A 21,310-nucleotide genomic window follows, 5' to 3' on the forward strand; every position below is an offset into this window, starting at 1 on the left:
TGTTGGATATGATTCTCCCTTTATAGTGAGGTATCTTGAGATAAAGCTGGAGATGTATTTAAAGCCTGATTTGCAGATTGTCATTTTGATGAGTCAAAATTTTCAACATTAGGAGAAGAGAATAAACTTTTTGAAAAGAAACTTAAAATGAATGTATCATCCTTTATGCATTTAGATCCTCGATCAGGACAATGTGAACTAGAAGTTCAAAAGATTATACCTTTGCAAAGAATAACAAATGAATTTTGTAACACCCTAACTACCAAAGCTCACACTTCCGCCTGCGCGACTCTGATAGCTCAGACATTACGACGACACTTATACTATTTAATACTAAAATTTGAGCCTGTTTAAAACTTTAAACCGCAATACCGCTCCCAAAGATAATTTCGTTCGATAACGTACATCCATAAATACCATTCAACTTACAACAACTCATAAAGAGTACACCCATACATCAAATACACAATATCTCACATCAGTACCCATATGTAATAATTCCAATAATAAACTATAGTTTTCGGAAAGCGCCCCTACCTCGGCAAGCAAAACTTAACCCAAGCGTGTCAACTGAACTCTTTTTGCTCTGCCCGAAATCACCGGCAATCAGAACCCGACTCGGCTTGCTCTCTCGAAAGCAGAAACAGCTACAAGCGGCATAAGCAAACCGGATTCTAACTCCTAAAACCATTAACATCGCAAATACTTTATTACACGGAACAGAGCACAAACGCAGGGCTTTCGAAAATCGAAATACTCACTGAAATAACAAACGAAGCAGCCGCAGCTCCCTATCAAACCGGCAGTGGGCTCCGTCAGTAACCCCAAGTGACAATCGCGAGCAAAAACACCGGTGACGGTAACTGTAACAACCACGTGGCGTTAACAACCTTTCCGAAATTCCAACAGAACAGAAACCAAACTCAAAAATCTTACCGGAGGTGGAACACGGTGGCAGCAGGGTCTCAAGTGGCAGAAACTCAGCCCGGAGCTCCGGCGGTGATCCCGGAAGTCGCAGAACCACTCCCGGCGGTCAGGACATAGGGGCACAGCTTCCTTCTCCGACCATGACACCTGCGGCGGCCTGAATTCTTTTCCGGTGACAGTGAGAACCCCAACAGCGTGGCGCGGTTCTGTCTGCTCCATAACACCACGGCGACCGGACCTCCAGCTCGCGTCGTCCTCCCTCCCAGCGGCGCTCAGTCTCAGCCTTCCTCCTCGACGCGACGCGGCGGCGACCGGCGCAGTCCGTGGCCCCATTGGGTGACGGCGGTGAGGCACGAACTCCCTCTCATGCGCCGCCCTCCACTGCTAGCCTCTACCTCTCCTCGTGCAAAGATAGCAATGACGGCGCTGGACTCGCGGCAAGGACGACGGCGCGGATGACTGGATCAGCGGCAAATCGGTAGCGCGACGACGAGGAGCCGGACGTGGTGGCAGAATGCGGCTGGCCGGTGAGCTGCTGCTTCCCCGGTGCTCTTCCTCCCTTCCGGATCTCCTTTTCCTCTCAGATCTCTCTTTCTCTTTGTTTCTTTCTTTCATGGAAATCAAAGGAAAACTGTGTATTGCCGCTGCTTGTTAGAAAGGAGGGGCTGTAGCAGTTTGGGGAAACCGGGTCAGGGGAACCGGGTAGGATTTTTAGGGTTTCATTTCTTTTTTCAAAATAATTAGGGTTAGGGGCATATTGGTAATTTCACATAAAATTGGGAATAATATAGTAATTGAAACCCAAATTAAACCCAACACTATTTGTACATAGAAAATACTATTTGCTCATCAATTTCACAAATTATTTTCAATAAAATGCCCAAATCTAAAAATTAGAAATAATATACTTAATTTCTTCATTTTTTCAAAATAGCAGTAATAATATTTAAAATATTATTTATCTAATCCAAATCATATAAAATCCTTATTATTTCATAACTATCAACTTTATAATTTAAATATAGAAAATAACCCAATAATTATAAAATTGGATAATAATCATAACTCGTCTCAAATCCAATAAATCAAAAATTGCCTTAATTATCTCTGATAAAATAATTTCTAAAATTAAGGCTATAAATAACTATATGATTTGAGACTTGATCATAAAAGGACTTTTCAAAGATTCTGGGTCTTACAAATTTCTTGATGCATTTTTTTATACGAAAAGGATAACTAAATCCTACATACTAGTTGAAAATGCTCCAATTCGAATTAATGTTCCAGTTGGACAAATAGTTACTGAAATGAGTACACGTCAGAAGAGTGGTAAACCAATTGGTTCCAAAAATAAAAATTCTCAAAAAAGAAGAGAGGTATTTGATATTACCAAGACAAATGGTACTCCTGTTGAAAAAGATGAAGACATAGAAAAGATACTAGAAAAAGTCCAAAATTCTAATATAGTGATGACGCCAGAAGACGTTCAGCTACTTGAAAATTGTGGAAATGATGAGATCTCGATAAATTATGTCTTTATAGGAGAAAATTAGAACCGAAATAAAATAATTATTAATGAAATATTTGCATATAATTTGGTATTACACATCATGCATGAAAGTAAAGATCTTGAGCCAAGAATAGTCGAAAAATGTCGACAAATGAATGCTTGACCAAAATGGAAAGAAGTTATGAAGGCTGAGTTAGACTCACTTATAAAATATGAAGTCTTTGGACCTGTAGTCCGTACACCAGAAGATATGGGTATTTGTGAAAAAACGAAATGAGAAAAATAAAGTTGTACGCTACAAAGATCGACTTGTGGCACAAGGTTTTTCACAAAGGGCCGATATAGATTATGAAAAAACATATTCTCCTGTAGTAAATGCAATATCATTGCGTTATTTGGTCAGTTTATCTGCATATCATAAACTACATATGCATCTAATAGATGTGGTGACAGCCTATTTATACAAATAATTAGATCGTGATATCTATATGAAAATTTCTCAAACACTAAAGATATCTAAACCATCCAATGAATATTCGCAGTGATTATATTTAGTCAAAGTGTAAAGATCATTGGGACTCCTAAAGAGATTTTAACAATTATAAAAGCTCTAAAAGAAGAGTTTGAGATGAAAGATCTTGGAAAAACTAAATTTTGTCTCAACCTACAGATCGAGCATACAAAAAATAGAATCTTTATCCATCAAACAATATACACAGAAAAGATCTTGAAGAGATTTTATATGGATAAGTCACATCCATTAAGTACCCCAATGATTGTAAGGTATTTGGATGTGGAAAAGGATCAATTCCGTCCTAAAGAAGAAAATGAAGATATCCTTGGTCTTGAAGTACCATATCTTAGTGCCATTTGAGTACTAATGTATTTTGCTAACAATACACGACCTGGCATATCATTTGCTGTGAATTTATTAGTAAGGTATAGTTCCTCTCCAACCAGAAGACATTGGAATGGAATCAAACAAATCTTTCGATATCTTCATGGAACAATTGAATGGGTTTGTTTTATCCATATGAATCCAAGTCACAATTAGTTGGCTATGCAAATGTAAAATACGTGTCTGATCCACACAAAAGAAGATCTCAAACATGATACCTATTCATATATGATGGGTGATACAACTATATCATGGAAGTCCACAAAACAGATAATAGCAGCAACATCCTCTAATTATGCTGAAATATTAGCGATACATGAAGGAAGTTGCGAGTTTTTTTGGCTCAAGAGTTTGATCCAATATATTCTGTCATCATGTGGACTGATTGATCATAAAATAGCTCCAACTGTTCTGTTTGAAAATAATACATCATGCATTGCTCAACTTAAGGATGGATACATCAAAAGTGATAGAACAAAGCATATTTCTCCCAAATTCTTCTTCACTCATGATCTTTAAAATCAAGGAACAATTGATGTCCAACAGATCCGCTCAAGCAATAATTTGACAGATTTATTTACAAAGTCACTTCTAAAATCCTCTTTTGAAAGATTAGTACATCAGATTGGGATGTGCCAATTTCGAGATATTAAATAATGTCGACAAAAGGGAGAGACTGTACTCTTTTTTTTGTCAGATTTTCTCCCCATTGAAATTTTCTTGACAAGATTTTTAACGAAGCAGTCTCCATCACAAAAGATATTGTACTTTTTTTTTCCTTCACTAAAATTTTTTCTCATTGAATTTTTCTTTAGTAAAGTTTTAACGAGACATAATCTTAAATGGACATCCAAAAAAAAATATTGTAATAAAGATGGATGTCTATCATTTAATAACTTGGGCCGCTCAGTTTTTCAATAAGAAAAAAGTTCAAATTCTCAAAATAGATTATATTAAGTTTGAAAATAAAAAAAACTTGATACGTATATAAATAAAATGTTAAGTCTCAAATAATAGACACACAATAATAATATAAATAGTTCTCTCTATATGTACGATGCAACATATGAAAGTTTATATATATATATATAATCCCAGTTATATTAAAATAACAATATTGATAAATGTTAATATGAGAATTTTTAAGAGGTTGGTATACTATTTTTGCAACCTTTGATATATTTAGATAGTCAAACTTTTTCTGTAAGGTGCCTATAGGATTTTCCAGATGAAAAATATAGTAAAAATAATTGAAAATACTAAAATAAGCAAATTATTTTGGTATCTAAGCACTATAAGTAGAACTGCACATGAATTGGATAATATCTGTAGATCTGTGTATGGTATTTATCTGTATCTAATTCACATTTTGTGGATATTATCCGATCTGCAAAATTATCGAATCAGATCGTATTCGATTCGCACTCTAATAGGATTGGATAGCAGATATTGTATTTATATCTGCGTATCCGATTTGCAGATCTGTGAATCCGCACATTTAATAAATAAATAAATAATTGAATAATATAAATACTGAAGTTAAAAAATGCAATCTCTATTTCCCAACCCAATAACCCTAGAGAGACAGCGCTATTCTCATCTCTCACACTCAGTCTCAGAGTCTCAATATAATTTTTTTTATTTTTAACTATTAAATAATATATATAAATGCATAAAAAAATCTTTTCTGTTTTTTACTTTTAACTATTATAATTTCTAAAAGTATAAACAAATTATAATTTTTATATTCAGAAACATTAAAGTCTTGTAATTATAAATATCTAATAAAACATAATTATAAACCAAGTTTTCATCCAAAACATATTTATAAATATTGTTCCCAAAGCAAAATAAACATAATCCAAAACATAATTATAAATATTGTCTCTAAAACAAAATAAACATAATCCAAAACATAATTATAAATATTGTCTCTAAAACAAAATAAACATAATCCAAAATACTCAATTTTCATCTTCATTCTCTTGTAAGTTGGGTTGGGGGAAGTTGGATTTTGGCAAAAAAAAATTGTAAAAATACCCCTTACCAAAAAAAATACTAAGCACGGCCGGGAACCCCGCCCCGCCTCGCCAAAGTCCGCGGTTTAAGCGGTGCGGGTTAGGCGAGCTTTTGCTATTTGGTGGTCCCAAATTTTCAGCCCAACCCGCCTTTTTTGGCGAGTTACGCGGGTCGACCCGGCGGGTTTAGGCCCGTTTGCCGCTCCTACCTATCCTTCATCCATTATTATGACACCGTGTTCGTCTCCGTTATCGGTGTCTTGTTCGTCATCGCATCTCCTCTAGTCTCCTCAGACAACGCTACTTCCTCTCGGCCTCTCCTCCATCGTCGCATCGCCGTGTCCTCAATTGGCGTGTTCGTCGTCTCCTCCAACACGTGTTCGTCTCCTCCATCATCTTCTTCATCGTCTCTATCGTCTCTATAATGTAATTTTACTTTAATAATTTTACAAAAATTAATTATTTTTACTTGTTCTGACTTTTGAGAATTGAGATGCTGCTATTATGATTGAAGCTCTTCTCCCAAAAAAATTGATACCAGTAGTTTAAAGTTTTAGTTCTTAGTTTATATGTTTTGATTAATAATAGTTTAGGAATTAGGAGTAACTAGATTTAAAATGGCAAAAAAAATAGGTTTATTAACATTTTTTATAGAAACAAGAACTTTTAAATAATTTTTGATGTGCGGATATATCCGATTCGATCCTATTCGCATAATTGCGGATCAGATTGAATCGGATCCGTCTTCAAAAAATGTGGATATAGTATCCAATTTAATAAATAAAATACGAATCGAATCGAATCGAATGTTTGACCATATCTAATTGATCCCAATTTTGTGTAGCCTTAACTATAAGCGGTCCAATTAGCCACAAAAATCTAACATATGGCAACAATCCCACAAGTTCCTAAATGGCTAAATTTATTATGGAACACAGAGCCGCTTTTTTTACTATCAAAAAGTTATTGTATTTAATTTAATATTTCTAATTATATATAATATTATACAATTATTTTAATAATAATTAAAAAATAAAAAATAAAATAATTTTATATTTTTTAATTATTTTTTTATCTTTCAAATATTTTTATTTTTTAATAATACAGTATTTTATGGACCTTGATGGTCCAATTCGAAAGTAAAACAAATCGAAAAAATAAATGTAATTATATGTTCATTATTGCTACTATATATTTGCACAATATACCCTTACCTGAAAATTATCAGACTTTTCAGCCATAGCAATCTACGATCATCTCCTTAATTCTACAACAGCATCAATGGTTACAAGATGTGTTCTATATATGAGTTCAATAGAATTGAAGTTCAACACGAATCCACAAAAGTAATATGCAATTCCCCATGAATGTATCTTATTATAGAGAACTTCTGTACTGTATATAATAAATATAAGTGAGTTGATGTAAAATTTTTTTTAAAGTTTAAGTTAACATGTATTTTTAGGACACATAATAAATTTATCATAAATAAAAAATTTTAAATTTTTTTATTTAATAAATAGAAAATAAATATATTAAAAATTTAATTTTTTTTATAGAACACAAATTTTAAAAGATATACACAGTCATAGCCTACGAAAACAAAATAAATTCATTTTTGTTTCGCATATGTTACCAATGAAAATTGTAAATCCTATTAAATTAGTAAATAATTAGTTGATAAATTAATTTTTAATAAAAAAATTAAAAATATGAATATTATATCAAATTAGAATAGAATTTATTGAAACAAAAATTTTGACACTAATTTCAAAAAAATCGGTCTAAAATTAAATTGAACAAGTCAAACCGGTTAAACCAGATTCAAATCGGACCCATGGGTCCAACCGAGCCAGCCTTTAAATGAACCCACGTTCCTTCTCTTCCCCATTTTTAGCTGAAGCAGCGTTGAAGCATACAGGGAAAAGGAAAGAAGGAAAATTTCCCGTAACCCTTACGGTGATTTCAAAATCCCGTAACTCCTCCATCCGAGCTCCGATCGCCGCACCGTTTGCGATCACGCGTCCACCGTGTCGAGCTCTACATTTCTACCAGAACAATTTCATAGGTAAGCCATTAATCACTCTCAACCACTCCTTTCCCCCAATTTTTGAAAATATTGTAGTGGTATTGAATTTCTTTACTTTTTGATGTTTTAGGATCTAATTTGCTTGAGAAAAACGTTCACTCTTGCTTATATGAAGCTTGGGTAAGGTGAGGATGCCATAAATTCGATTGAAATTACTAAATTTATGTTTTGAGTATTAAAGTGGGTATATATGTGTTATAAATGCGTATTAGGTTGTAAATAAATAATTGGAGCTCGAAATTGTGGATATTGGAGCTTGGAGGAAGCTAGATACTAGTGTTTTGTTGAGGTCTTTGGGGCTGTGCTTGTGTTAATAAGCTACCTTGATCACTATGAGAAAATCGGCCAAGGTATGGTTTAGGTTTCTTGCATTTAATATATAATGTTCTGTGAAAACTTAGGTTAGATGACCTTAGGATAAGTTGAAACGCATGAAAATGTACAATGTGTAATGTTCTTAACATTTATGGTGAAAGATGGATATGTGATGGTAATTGTGGATGTATGGACAATAATGTGATAATTGTTGAGTTGATGATGATGTGGTTATGTTTACATTAATTAAATGTATAAAGAGATTGTTGAGGTATGGAATTGAGCTATGTTGTTGTGTGATGGATGATAAGAAATGGTGAGAGATCAAGTGGCTGGGGTATAGCATGTAATAGGGTTGATTCCAAGTGTGAAATGGCTAATTTGTGAATGAAAGAAAATAATGAAATGGAGGTTAAGGAGTTTTGCAAACTTTGGTTTTTGGCCGAACTTCGGCAAGGCATAACTTGCCTTTTGAACCCCCAATTTGCTCCCAACTTGTTTTAAAGTAAAAATTAGGTTCGTGAAGTTTATGCCATTCAAAGAACGGGTGAAAAATATTTTAAATCGAAGAAGTTATGGGTGCTAGAAGATTTGAACTCAAAATTGATTTTTTTGCACTTCTGCAGCTTTGCTACTAAATCTATTTTTTTTTATAAAAGAACGTACGTTCACGCGTACGCGCGTGGCATGGAATTTTGGTGATGCGTACGTGACTGGTCCTATGCGTACGCGTGAGGAGTTAGCAAGCATGTCCACGTGTACGCATGACCCAACGCGCACGCATGACCCAACGCGCACGCGTGACATGAAGTTTTCTCCTACGCATACGCATGACAAAGGGACGCGCGAGCAAGCTGCATCTTTGTACTCCCACGGGTACGCGTGAGCCACGACCCTATTTCAGCTAACATGGTTTTCAGAATCTTAAGCCGAACTTCAAGTTTCTAAACCTTTATTTTCATTCCTTTAGTCATAAATAGTAGTATTAAACCTGATAGTCATATAAAGCTAGGAAATGGGGATAACTTGGAGGTGAAGTAAAGCTGAAAAGTGATGAATTGATTATGAAATGTTACGGATGATCATGTATGATACTTAGCTTGATAATCAAATGAATGATTATGTATGATACTTGGCTTGAATGATTAAATGATCTGAGATACGAGATTTCCTGGATAGAGTACTGTGGCTTGCCACCATGTGTATCAAGTTAAAAACTCGATACTCTGTTGATCCTACGATATAAGGGTGACCGGGCACTTATAAATTCCCGGGAATGGTACCCCCATTGAGCGATTTGATACATATATGAGTAAAAGCTATGCATAGACTCATAGGGATGCACGTCGGGGGACAGTCCAATGGTTTAGCAAACCGGACTTGTCGGGTTGGCTTGATAACCGATAGATGAGACTCATCAGCCATAGGACTGGCATGCATCATATGTATACTACTTAAATTACTTGTTTGTACATTAACTGGGTGTTCCTAAGTGTACTTGCCATGCTAAATGTATATTTGTTACCTGCAGTATTTGTAACCTTCTTGTGCTTGCTTTTATATATTTATTTGTCTATGAAATGCTGACGGAGGTGGAGGTTTGGAGGAAAGGCAGTATGGGACTTAGATTTAAGATTAAGTTAAGTTAAGCTTAAATACTCTTAGAAAACCACACCTTATGACTTTTGTTTAATACTTTAAGCTCTATAATCTGAGTGTCGGCGTTCTAGAATTGCCTCTGGCATTTCCAGGACCTTATATATTATGTGTATGGCACCTTTACCATACTGAGAACCTATGGTTCTCACTCCATACTACGTTGTTGTTTTTCAGATGCAGGTCGAGAGACATCTCGTTAGGCATCTGGACTCCTGAAGCGAAGTGGTTACTGGGTTATTTTGTTGTACAATGATGTATATATATGTACTTAGCTTTCTCTCTGCATAACTTGTTCTTTTTTATCCTCTTAGAGGTTTATGGAGAAACAGGATTTTGTTTATGTACCTTTGGGTTTTGGATATGTAAATATATATGTGTAAATATTCTCCGGCCAGCTTTGGCTTCGCGGGCTGTGTTAGGAGCTTGTTATTTTGTATTTTTGGCACTCTAATCCTACTTTTATTATCTTATGTTTGATAGTTATAGTTTTCTTAGCACGCAAGTTAACTCGTTTCTTGAGCGTTGCGCTTTTATTTCGCGATTGTTATTTCATCTATTCATCAAGGCTCCTAGTATATTATAATCTTTTTGCTATTATATATATACTTTATATTGTAGAGATCGTAATATCACACCACCTTTGTTTTACAGCTTAAGCGTAAAGCTCAGTGTAGTAGGGTGTTGCATTATGGTATCAGAGCAGTTCGTTCCTATAGAGCCTGAAAGACGGATTGATTGTGCTTCTATGCATTCTCTGTATATGTGTTTATGTGCTATTATATCTGACTGATATGTATGGCATAAACATTTGTGAGCATGCATTTGGAACTTAAAGCATTAGACCTGCGATATTGAGACAGATCAACTTAATATCACTTGTTTGGTGTATATAGGGACCATATGTCAACCCGCGGAGGCAGTCGCGGGCGAGGTTGAGGTAGGATAGGCACCGTTACTCTTAGCCCGACAGGGAATGATCTAGTAGACTTTATGGCTATCCTGGGGAATATGGCTGCGGTTATACAGGTGACAACCGAGGCACTGGGTAATCAGATAAACCAGGATAATCACAGGAACAATAATGATGAGGACGGCCCTATGACACTTGCAACATTTCTGAAAGTTCACCCCCCGACCTTCAGGGGAACCTCAAATCCCACTGATGCAGATAATTGGATTCAGGCTATAGAATGGGCACTGCAACCTCAATAGGTTCCTGAGGAGCAATGGGTTGAATTTGGAACTTATCAGCTACAAGGTGAGGCTTAGTATTGGTGGCAGGGAACACGACGTATTCTGCAGCCAAATGGTGCTGCGATTCCTTGGGAGGTCTTCCGAACAGAATTTTATAAGAAATACTTTTTTAATTCAGTCAGAAATGCCAAGAAACTTGAATTGATGCAATTAAAGCAGGGCCAAATGACTGTTACTAAGTATACTAGCAGATTTGAGGAGTTATGTCGCTTTTCTCGTATCTGTCAAGGTGCGCTTGAAGATTTTGCTGAGTGGAAATGTATTAAGTATGAGGGAGGTCATTGGAGCGATATTCTGAGCTTCAGTGCTCCAATGGAGATCAAAGTGTTTTCTGAATTGGTGAATAAGAGTAGGGTGGCTGAGAAATGTGTGAGAAAAGTGGCAGCAGAGAAAGGAAGTTTGAGGGTGCCTTTTCAGAGGACTTCAGGGAGGAACTTTGCTCTGAGAGGTAGGAATTTTAAGCGTGGAGATTTTGTCCCGCAGCAGAATCAAGACCAGGACAATTACAGAAGGCCGAATACTAATGTTAATCAGGGAAGAAGGTTTGGAAAGCAGCCACAGCAGAATTTGAGCTGTAAGAGGTGCGAGAAGTATCATCCTGGAGTTTCGTACAGATCAGGACTCGGAGTATGTTATTTTTGTGGACAGCTTGGGCACTTGGCCAATAATTTTCCGGAGAAGAATAAGTATGAAACTGGTAGGGTACAACAGCCAGGGAGAGTGTATGCCACTTCTGCAGCAGGTGCTGAGAGATCTGAGACACTTATTAGAGGTAACTGTGAAATAGCTGGTAAAATATTAAATGCTTTATTTGATTTAAGAGTAACTCATTCATTTATTGCATTTGAAAAGGCTAATGAATTAGGATTGAGGATGGTGGTTTTAGGTTATGATTTGAAAGTGCATAATGCTACTCATGAAGCTATGGTAACTAGGTTAGCATGTCCACAAGTTCCATTTCGAGTACAACATCGTGAATTTGTGCATGATTTGATTTGTTTGCCGATGAATGGTCTTTATCTCATTTTGGGATTGGATTGGTTATCCAAGAATAATGTTTTGCTTGATTGTTTTGAGAAGTCAGTATAGTTTATGTTGGAAGGGTCGAAAGCGCCGGTTGTGGTGAATAGTTACTATTTAAACTCTATGATAGTAAACTATTCTAGAACTGAATGTCAGGGTATTATGTTATTAACTGTGGGAGTATCATGTGATGATCAGAATTTAGAACAGGTTCCAGTTGTATGTGAATTTTTAGATGTGTTTCCGAATGATATTAACGAATTTCTACCTAACCAGGAGGTTGAATTCGCAATTGAATTGGTACCTGGAGTCGGTCCAATTTCAATTACTCCTTACAGGATGTCACCTTTAGAAATGGCTGAACTGAAAGCTCAGCTGAAAGATCTGTTTGGTAAGCATTTTATTCTACCAAGTGTTTCTCCGTGGGGAGCGCCAGTGTTACTGGTAAAGAAGAAGGACGAAAGTATGCGCTTGTGTGTCGATTATCGGTAATTGAATAAGATCACTGTGAAGAATAAATATCCACTACCTCGAATTGATGACTTAATGGATCAGTTATAGGGTACCGGTGTGTTTTTTAAGATTGATCTGCAATCCGGGTATCATCAAATAAGGGTTAAAGATGAAGATATTCTGAAAACCGCTTTCAGAACACGTTATGGTCATTATGAGTATACAGTGATGTCTTTTGGGTTAACCTATGATCCAGCAGTATTCATGGATTATATGAACAGTATTTTCCGGCCGTACCTAGACAAGTTTGTTATTGCCTTCATTGATGATATTCCTGTTTACTCTAAGACTGAGGAGGAGCATGCTAATCACTTGCGAACTGTGCTGTAAATTCTGAGAGACAGGAAGTTATACGCTAAGTTATCTAAATGCGAATTCTGAAAAAGTGAGGTAAAGTTTCTCGGTCACGTGGTGAGTAAGCAGGGAATAGCTGTGGATCCTGCTAAGGTGGAAGCAGTAATGAATTGGGATCGACCAACTTCAGTGACAGAGATCAGGAGTTTCCTAGGTTTGGCGGGGTATTATCGCAAATTTATTAAGGGGTTTTCACAGCTTGCCTTACCTTTAACTAAGTTGACTAGGAAGGATACACCTTTTGTCTGGACTTCAAAGTGTGAGGAGAGTTTTCAAACATTGAAGCAAAAGACTTACCACTGCACCCGTGTTGGTATTGCCTGAGCCAAGTGAACCATTTGAAGTGTACTGTGATGCATCATTAAAGGGTTTGGGGTGCGTTCTGATGCAGCACCAGAATGTTGTAGCATACGCCTCACGGTAATTAAGGCCACATGAAATGAACTATCCGACTCACGACTTAGAATTTGCTGCTGTTGTGTTTGCTCTAAAAATCTGGAGGCATTATCTCTATGGTGTTAAGTTTCACATTTATGAAGTATCTCTTTGAGCAGAAAGAATTGAATATGCGTCAGAGGAGGTGGATGGAGCTTCTGAAGGATTATGATTTTGAATTGAATTACCATCCAAGAAAAGCGAACATTGTGGCGGATGCCTTGAGTCAGAAGTCTTTATATGCAGCTTGGATGATATTGCGGGAAGAAGAATTACTAAAGGCATTTCAAGGTTTGAAACTGGGAGTTAGGAAAGAATCTGAAATTCTGTGTTTGAGTCAGTTACAAATTTCAAGTGATTTTAAATCAGAACTTCTGAAGGCTCATCAAGATGGTGAAGCATTACGTAAAGTATTGCCGGCAATTGAATAGGGAAGACAGTAGAGAGTGTCAGAAGATAAGGATGGTTTGTGAAAGTTCAAGAACCGGATTATTGTGCCAGATGTTGGAGACCTGCGATAAAGTATCTTGAAGGAAGCTCATAAGAGCAGATTTTCAATTCATCCAGGAAGCACCAATATGTACCAAGATCTGAAAGCGATGTTCTGGTGGCTAGGAATGAAGAATGATGTGGCATTGCTTGTATCTAAATATTTAACGTGTCAGAAGGTTAAGATTGAGCATCAGAGACCATTAGGAACCCTTCAGCCTTTAGGGATTCCACAATGGAAATGGGAGAGTATTGCAAAGGATTTTGTGACAGGTTTGCCTATGACTCGGGCTGGTTGTGACGCTATCTGAGTGGTTGTGGACCGACTGACAAAATCAGCTCATTTTCTCCCCATCCGAATAAGTTGTACAATGGAAGAATTGGCTCGAATGTACATTAAAGATATTGTCAGATTGCACGGTGTGCCTTCTATCATTATATCCGACAGGGATCCCCGTTTCACATCAAGGTTCTGGGGAGCCTTTCAGCATGCATTTGTGACTCAGTTAAGTTTGAGTACTGCATATCACCCTCAGACAGATGGTCAATCAGATAGAACTATCCAAACCTTAGAGGATATGCTAAGGGCTTGTTTTTTGGACTAGCCGCCGAGCTGGGATCGATATATACCATTAGTGGAGTTTGTTTATAATAATAGCTACCATGCGAGCATCGGAATGGCTCCGTATGAGGCTTTGTATGGTAGAAAATGTCAATTCCGCTATGTTGGTATGAAACTGGAGAAAGGAGCTTATTAGAGCCTGAAATGATAGCTGAAACTACTGAGCAGATAAAGAAGATTCGTAGCTGAATGCCTATAGCCCAAAGCCATCAGAAAGGTTATGCTGATCAAAGGCAAAAGTCTTTGGAATTTGAAAAAGGGGAGCATGTCTTTCTAAAGGTTACACCAACTACTAGAGTGGGAAGAGCTATTAAGACTAAGAAACTGAACCCCCGTTATATTGGACCATTTGAGATCCTAAAAGAATTGGGCCGGTGGCTTATAGGATTGCTTTATCGCCATATCTTTTGAATTTGCATGACGTGTTTCATGTGTCACAGCTTCGGAAGTATACTCCTGACGCAAGTCATGTTCTGGAACCGGAACCGATTCAAGTGAGAGAAGATCTAACACTTTCAGTAATTCCGGTGAGAATTGATGACACTAGCATTAAACGATTATTCAGAAAGGAAGTATCACTAGTAAAAGTAGCTTGGAGTCGAGCTGGTATTGAGGAACACACTTGGGAACTCAAATCAAATATGCGGAAGGACTACCCACATCTCTTTTCAGGTAACTACGTTTGAATTTTGGGGGCAAAAGTCTTTGTTAGGTGGGTAGGATGTAAACTCCGTTAAATTAGTAAATAATTAGTTGATAAATTAATTCTTAATAAAAAAAATTAGAAATATGAATATTAGATCAAATTAGGCTAGAGCTCATCGAAATGAGAATTTTAACACTAATTTCGAAGAAATCGGTCCAAGATTAGACCGAACGGGTTGGATCGGTTGAACCAGGGCCCAACTGTGCCAGCCTTTAAATGAACCCACGTTCCTTCTCTTCCCTATTTTTACTGAAGCAGCGTTGAAGCATACAGGGAAAGGGAAAGAAGGAAAATTTCCAATAACCCTTACGGTGAATTCAAAATCCTGTAACTCCTCCGTTCGAATTCCGATCGTCGCACCGTTTGCGACCACGCATCCACCACGTCGAGCTCCACATTTCTATTGAAACAATTTTATAGGTAAGCCATTAATCACTCTCAGCCACTCCTTTTCCCCAATTTTCGAAAATATTATAGGGGTATTGAATTTCTTTACTTTTTGATGTTTTAGGATCCAATTAGCTTGAGAAAAACGTTCACTCTTGCTTATATGAAGCTTGGATAAGGTGAGGATACCATAAATTTGATTTAAATTACTGAGTTTATGTTTTGAGTATTAAAGTGGGTATATATGTGTTATAAATTTGTATTAGGTTGTGAATAAATAATTGGAGCTTGAAAATTGTGGATATTGGAACTCGGAGGAAGCTAAATACTAGTGTTTTGTTGAGGTCTTTGGGGCTGTTCTTGTGTTAATAAGCTACCTTGATCACTACGAGGAAATCGGCCAAGGTATGGTTTAGGTTTCTTGCATTTAATATAAATATTCTATGAAAACTTAGGCTAGATGACCTTAGGATAAGTTGAAGCGAATGGAAATTTACAATGTGTGTTCTTAACATTTATGGTGAAAGATGGATATGTGATGGTAATTGTGGATGTATGGACAATAATGTGATAATTGTTGAGTTGATGATGATGTGGTTATGTTTACATTGATTAAATGTATAACGAGATTGTTGAGGTATGAAATTGAGCTATGTTGTTGTATGATGGATGATAAGAAATGGTGAGAGATCATGTGGCTGGGGTATAGCATGTAATAGGGTTGATTCCAAGTGTGAAATGGCTGATTTGTGAATGAAAGAAAACAATTAAATGGAGGTTAAGGAGTTTTGCAAACTTTGGTTTTTGGCCAAACTTCGGCGAGGCATAACTTAGCTTTCGGATCCCAATTTGCTCCCAATATGTTTTAAAGTAAAAATTGGGTTCGTGAAGTTTACGCCATTCGAATAACGGGTGAAAAATATTTTAAATCGAAGAAGTTATGGGTGTTGGAAGATTTGAACTCAGAACTGATTTTCTTGCACTTCTGCAGCTTTGCTACTAAATCTGTTTTTTTTTTAAAGAACGCATAGCATGGAATTTTGGCGATGCGTACGCGACTGGTCCTATGCGTACGCGTGAGGAGTTAGCAAGCATGTCCACGCGTACGCATGACCCAACGCGCACGCGTGACATGAAGTTTTCTCCTACACGTACGCATGACAAAGGGACGCGCGTGCAAGCTGCATCTTTACACTCCCATGCGTACGCGTGAGCCACGTGTACGCGTGGCCCCCTATTTCAGCAAACATGGTTTTCAGAATCTTAAACCGCACTTCAAGCTTCTAAACTTTTATTTTTATTCCTCTAGTCATAAATAGTAGTATTAAACCTGATAGTCAGATGAAGCTAGGAAATGTGGATAACTTGGAGGTGAAGTAAAGCTGAAAAGCGATGAATTGATTATGAAATGTTACGGATGATCATGTATGATACTTAGCTTGATAATCAAATGAATGATCATGTATGATACTTGGCTTGAATGATTAAATGATCTGAGATACGAGATTTCCTTGATAGAGTACCATGGCTTGCCACCACGTGTACCAGGTTGAAAACTCGATACTCTGTTGACCCTACGACGTAAGGGTGACCGGGCACTTATAAATTCTCGGAAATGGTATCCCCTTGAGCGATTTGATACATATATGAGTAAAAGCTATGCATAGACTCATGGGGATGCACGTCGGGGGACAGTCCAATGGTTTAGCAAACCAGACTTGTCGGGTTGGCTTGATAACCGACAGATGAGACTCATCAACCATAGGACAGGCATGCATCATATGCATACTACTTGAATTACTTGTTTGTGCATTATCTAGGTGTGCCTAAGTGTATTTGCCATGCTAAATGTATATTTGTTACCTGTAATATTTGTAACCTTCTTGTACTTGCTTTTATCTGTTTATTTATCTATGAAATGTTGACGGAAGTGGAGGTATGGAGGAAAGGCAGTATGGGACTTAGATTTAAGATTAAGTTAAGTTAGGCTTGGATACTCTTAGAAAACCACCTCTTATGGCTTCTGTTTAATACTTTAAGCTCTATAATCTGAGTGTCGGCGTTTTAGGATTGCCTCTGGCATTCCCGGGACCTTATATATTATGTGTGTGACACATTTACCATATTGAGAACCTCTGGTTCTCACCCCATACTATGTTGTTGTTTTTCAGATGCAGGTCGAGAGGCATCTCGTTAGGCGTCTCGACTCCTGAAGCGAAGTGGTTATTGGATTATTTTGTTGTACAGTGATGTATATATATGTACTTAGTTTTCTCTCCGCATAACTTTTTCTTTTTTATCCTCTTAGAGGTTTATGGAAAAACATGATTTTGTTTATGTACCTTTGGATTTTGGATATGTAAATATATATGTGTAAATATTCTCTGGCCAGCCTTGGCTTCGCAGGTTGAGTTAGGAGCTTGTTATTTTGTATCTTTGGCACTCTAATCCCACTTTTATTATCTTATGTTTGGTAGTTATAGTTTTCTTAGCACGCAAGTTAACTTGTTTCTTGAGCGTTGCGTTTTTATTTTGTGATTTTTATTTCATCTATTTTTCAAAACTCCTAGTATATTATAATCTTTCTGCTATTATATGTATACTTTATATTGTAGAGGTAGTAATACTATACCACCTTTGTTTTATGGCTTAAGCGTAAAGTTTAGTGTGGTAGGGTGTTACAAAAATGACATAATTTTTTTTCATATTTTTGCTTCTATTGGCAGCGAAAATAAAAAAAAATTAAATTTATCTTGTTTTTGTTAACTAAGACTGCGTGTATCTTCTAAAATTTGTTTTCGTATTTTAAAAAAAAATCAAATATGGTTAAGATGTGAAAAATTACTACCATAATAACAAATTTTTAAAGTTTCATGAAAAAAACAGTTTTTTTCCCCCATAATTTTGAGTTCGTTGGACAAACTTATTCTAAAATTAAGATTTTTTATGAAACTGTTTTGCATTAATTTCAAAAGTTCAATGCCATTAGGACTAATAACATTAGTTAAAATTATTATTTTTTATCAATTATTTGACTCTTCAAACCTACTAACTGAGTTTATATATATTTCATAATTTAACTACTATATTTTCTTAAATATTGCTAAAATTTTACAATTAAAAAATAATTACTCTAACATTTTATTATTATTTCTATACTCAAGAAATCAATTATATTAAGTATACATTAAATCAATTATTAAAATTAATTATTAATATAAAATATATATTAAAAATAGATTAAATAATATAATGCAATTAATTTTAATTTACAAATAATATTTTTACTAACAATTTATGCTTTGGAATGTGTGATTCAGAGTGACAGCCACCTCTACCGTAACTAAGTTTTTGAGGTAGATAAAGGAGTTCCTATCTTAATCAAGTGTGTTGCCACCCGTACTAGATAGAATCTTTTGATGCTAAATTTTAGCACCTTATTTTTTTCTCTCTCCTCCTTGCTTGAAGTACCATTGTAGTATCTGTGTAAGCGCCCACAAACACCCTCTCAACCAATCACAACTCACTGCCTTTGACCTCTCTCTTTTCACACTCCTTCCCCTCTCTCTCTCTCTCTCTCTCTTCCATATAGATCGCTTTCTCTCACAGAAACAATCACTAGTACTAGTACTACTACTGCTACTCCAACAACAACAACAACTAAACTATCATATTCTGCTGAATATTATTATTATTATATTTTATTAAAAAGACATGGCAACATCGTATTCTATTCTAATTGCACCATAGGTTCTCTGATTATCTGATGTTGTTGTTGCTTCATCTTCTTCTGTCACGTTATTAGCACATTTTCCCTGTTTTATAATACTCTGCACTGCAAAATCCAAGTTCAGAGCTTCACCGTACTAGTACTACTACTACTACTACACTTCTACTTCTACTACCACCCCATTTCAATTTTCTTTCAAAGTTGCTTCCTTTTTTGTTTTTCTCACCTTCCCCTTCAGTCTTTTCCTTCTATATTGCACTCTTATTATTCTGGAACCTTCTATTCAGTGTCACTCCATAACCTTCTGGGGTTAGAATTTCGAATTTGGAATTCCATTGACATATTTGGGTTTATCTTTTAATTTTTTCATCTGGGTCTAGTTTTTTTTTTGTGTGGTAAATTTGGATGGTGATGATCTCTTTTTCTCTGAGATCTGAACTGTATTTTTTAGGGTTTATGCCTATGCTTTGTTCATAGCCTGTGGAATTTGGAATTTTCCTTAGGTCTTGGAAAAGAAAAAGAACCCTTTCCTTTTTTTTCCCATCCCTAGATTCCTCTGGTTGTGGCTACGTGAAAAGTAGCAGATTCCTTTGCAAAATAATGCATCTTTGTCCACAAGATTAAACTCTTACCACTCTTAATATCTTCTCTTTGTTATATATATCTCTCTCTCTGTCTCTCTTCTTTTTAATTGAATATTTACTTGAGTTGCTATGTATGTATGCAACTATTGCCTATAGCTTATTAGAAGAAGAAGAAGAAATGAACAGGGGAATTGAAGTTCTGTCTCCGGCTTCTTACCTTCACAACTCAAATTGGTTGTTCCAAGAGAGTGCAGGAACCAAATGGACACCACAAGAGAACAAGCAATTTGAGAACGCTTTGGCGCTCTTCGACAAGGAGACGCCGGACCGGTGGCTGAAGGTGGCGGCTATGATCCCGGGGAAGACGGTTGGTGATGTGATCAAACAGTATAGGGAGTTAGTTGAAGATGTTAATGTAATTGAATCTGGGTTCATACCAATTCCAGGGGGAACTACTGATGGTTCTTTCACATTGGAGTGGGTTGATAATCATGAATTTGATGGGTTTAAGCAATTCTATGGTGTTGGTTGCAAAAGGGGTTCTTCCACTAGGCCTTCTGAACAAGAAAGGAAGAAAGGTGTACCATGGACGGAAGAAGAGCACAGGTAATAATTTTAACAAAAATGATATCACCACACCAAAAATTAATTACTAAATCAGTTACTGCATATTTGTACATAAATATATTTTTAATATATATATTATATTTTAATATATATTTTATACCCATACCTAAATTATTGACTGATTTTTTGTTTATAAGTATTTCAGATGCCTTTGAACAAATGGAAACTGACATTAGATTGAAAATTTGAGTTTTTGAAGAGGATTTGTTTTAGTTAGTGTTATACTGATCTTGCTATGTGTTTTGTGTATGTCAAATAGTAGAAGAAGAATCCATGCTTTGCTAATGATTTTGAAGTTATAGAACCGATCAAGAGGTGCAGTTAGCTTCATGTGAAGGTAATAGCAGAGAGCTGCGAGATGACAATTTAGTCAAACTTGTCAAATTATTTGACAATTATCGCCTATCAACTTCACATGAAGATATCTGCACTTGAGTTGCGACTTTGAATTTGAGATCTTTTTTTTAGTGTTTAGTTTGCAAGTTTTGGTTACTATTTTCCCTTTTGCTTAGTGAATTTGATGTTGGACTAATTGCTAATTGAACTAATTATCCACACCACAGGCTATTTTTGATGGGTTTGAAGAAGTATGGTAAAGGTGATTGGAGAAATATATCTCGAAATTTTGTTACAACAAGGACGCCGACGCAAGTTGCAAGTCATGCTCAGAAATACTTTATCCGGCAACTTAACGGCGGCAAGGATAAGCGGAGATCCAGTATCCATGATATCACAATGGTTAATCTCCCTGAAACAAAGTCGCCTTCGTCGGAAAGTAACAAACCTCCTTCTCCAGATGCAAATTTGAATCAGAATCAGAAGCTTTTGTCAAGCATGGTTAAACAGGAATATGACTGGAAATCACCACCATATGAGGGTGTGCCTTTGCTGTTTGATTCAACAAATGGAAATTCGTTCATGACACCTTTGTGTGGAGCTTCTTCATACGGATCTAAACCTCAGGAGCAGTATTTACTCAGAGGAACTTTCCATGGATTTCAATTTGGACCTTATGATACTTTTATGCAAATGCAACCTCAGTGAAACTAGGCATGTATAATCAGGGTGTAGAATTCTGAAAAAGGTACTAAAATGCTAAACCTCAATTTCGTCGTAAACTCTTATCTAAAATGTGTTACATGACATTCTAAGAGTGCGTCTAGTTTACTT

General features: G+C 36.3%; 1 protein-coding gene and 1 long non-coding RNA gene across 2 annotated transcripts in view; both read left to right on the forward strand.

Moving 5' to 3' along the window:
• Positions 7,530-9,740, forward strand: LOC110268980. Its single transcript, XR_002357784.1, has 3 exons — positions 7,530-7,567; positions 7,655-7,792; positions 9,591-9,740. It is a non-coding gene; the product is annotated as an uncharacterized LOC110268980 (long non-coding RNA).
• Positions 18,699-21,310, forward strand: part of LOC107625717 (transcription factor DIVARICATA) — a 3,588-nt gene continuing 976 nt past the window's right edge. Inside the window, exons 1-2 of the mRNA XM_016328418.2 lie at positions 18,699-20,119; positions 20,704-21,224. Of these exons, the coding sequence (XP_016183904.1) occupies positions 19,647-20,119; positions 20,704-21,184 (954 nt within the window). The 5' untranslated portion in view covers positions 18,699-19,646 and the 3' untranslated portion in view covers positions 21,185-21,224. The remainder of the gene's footprint in view (positions 20,120-20,703; positions 21,225-21,310) is intronic.

This window comes from Arachis ipaensis, chromosome B02 (genome assembly GCF_000816755.2).
Source record: "Arachis ipaensis cultivar K30076 chromosome B02, Araip1.1, whole genome shotgun sequence".
NCBI classification, from domain to species: Eukaryota; Viridiplantae; Streptophyta; class Magnoliopsida; order Fabales; family Fabaceae; genus Arachis; species Arachis ipaensis.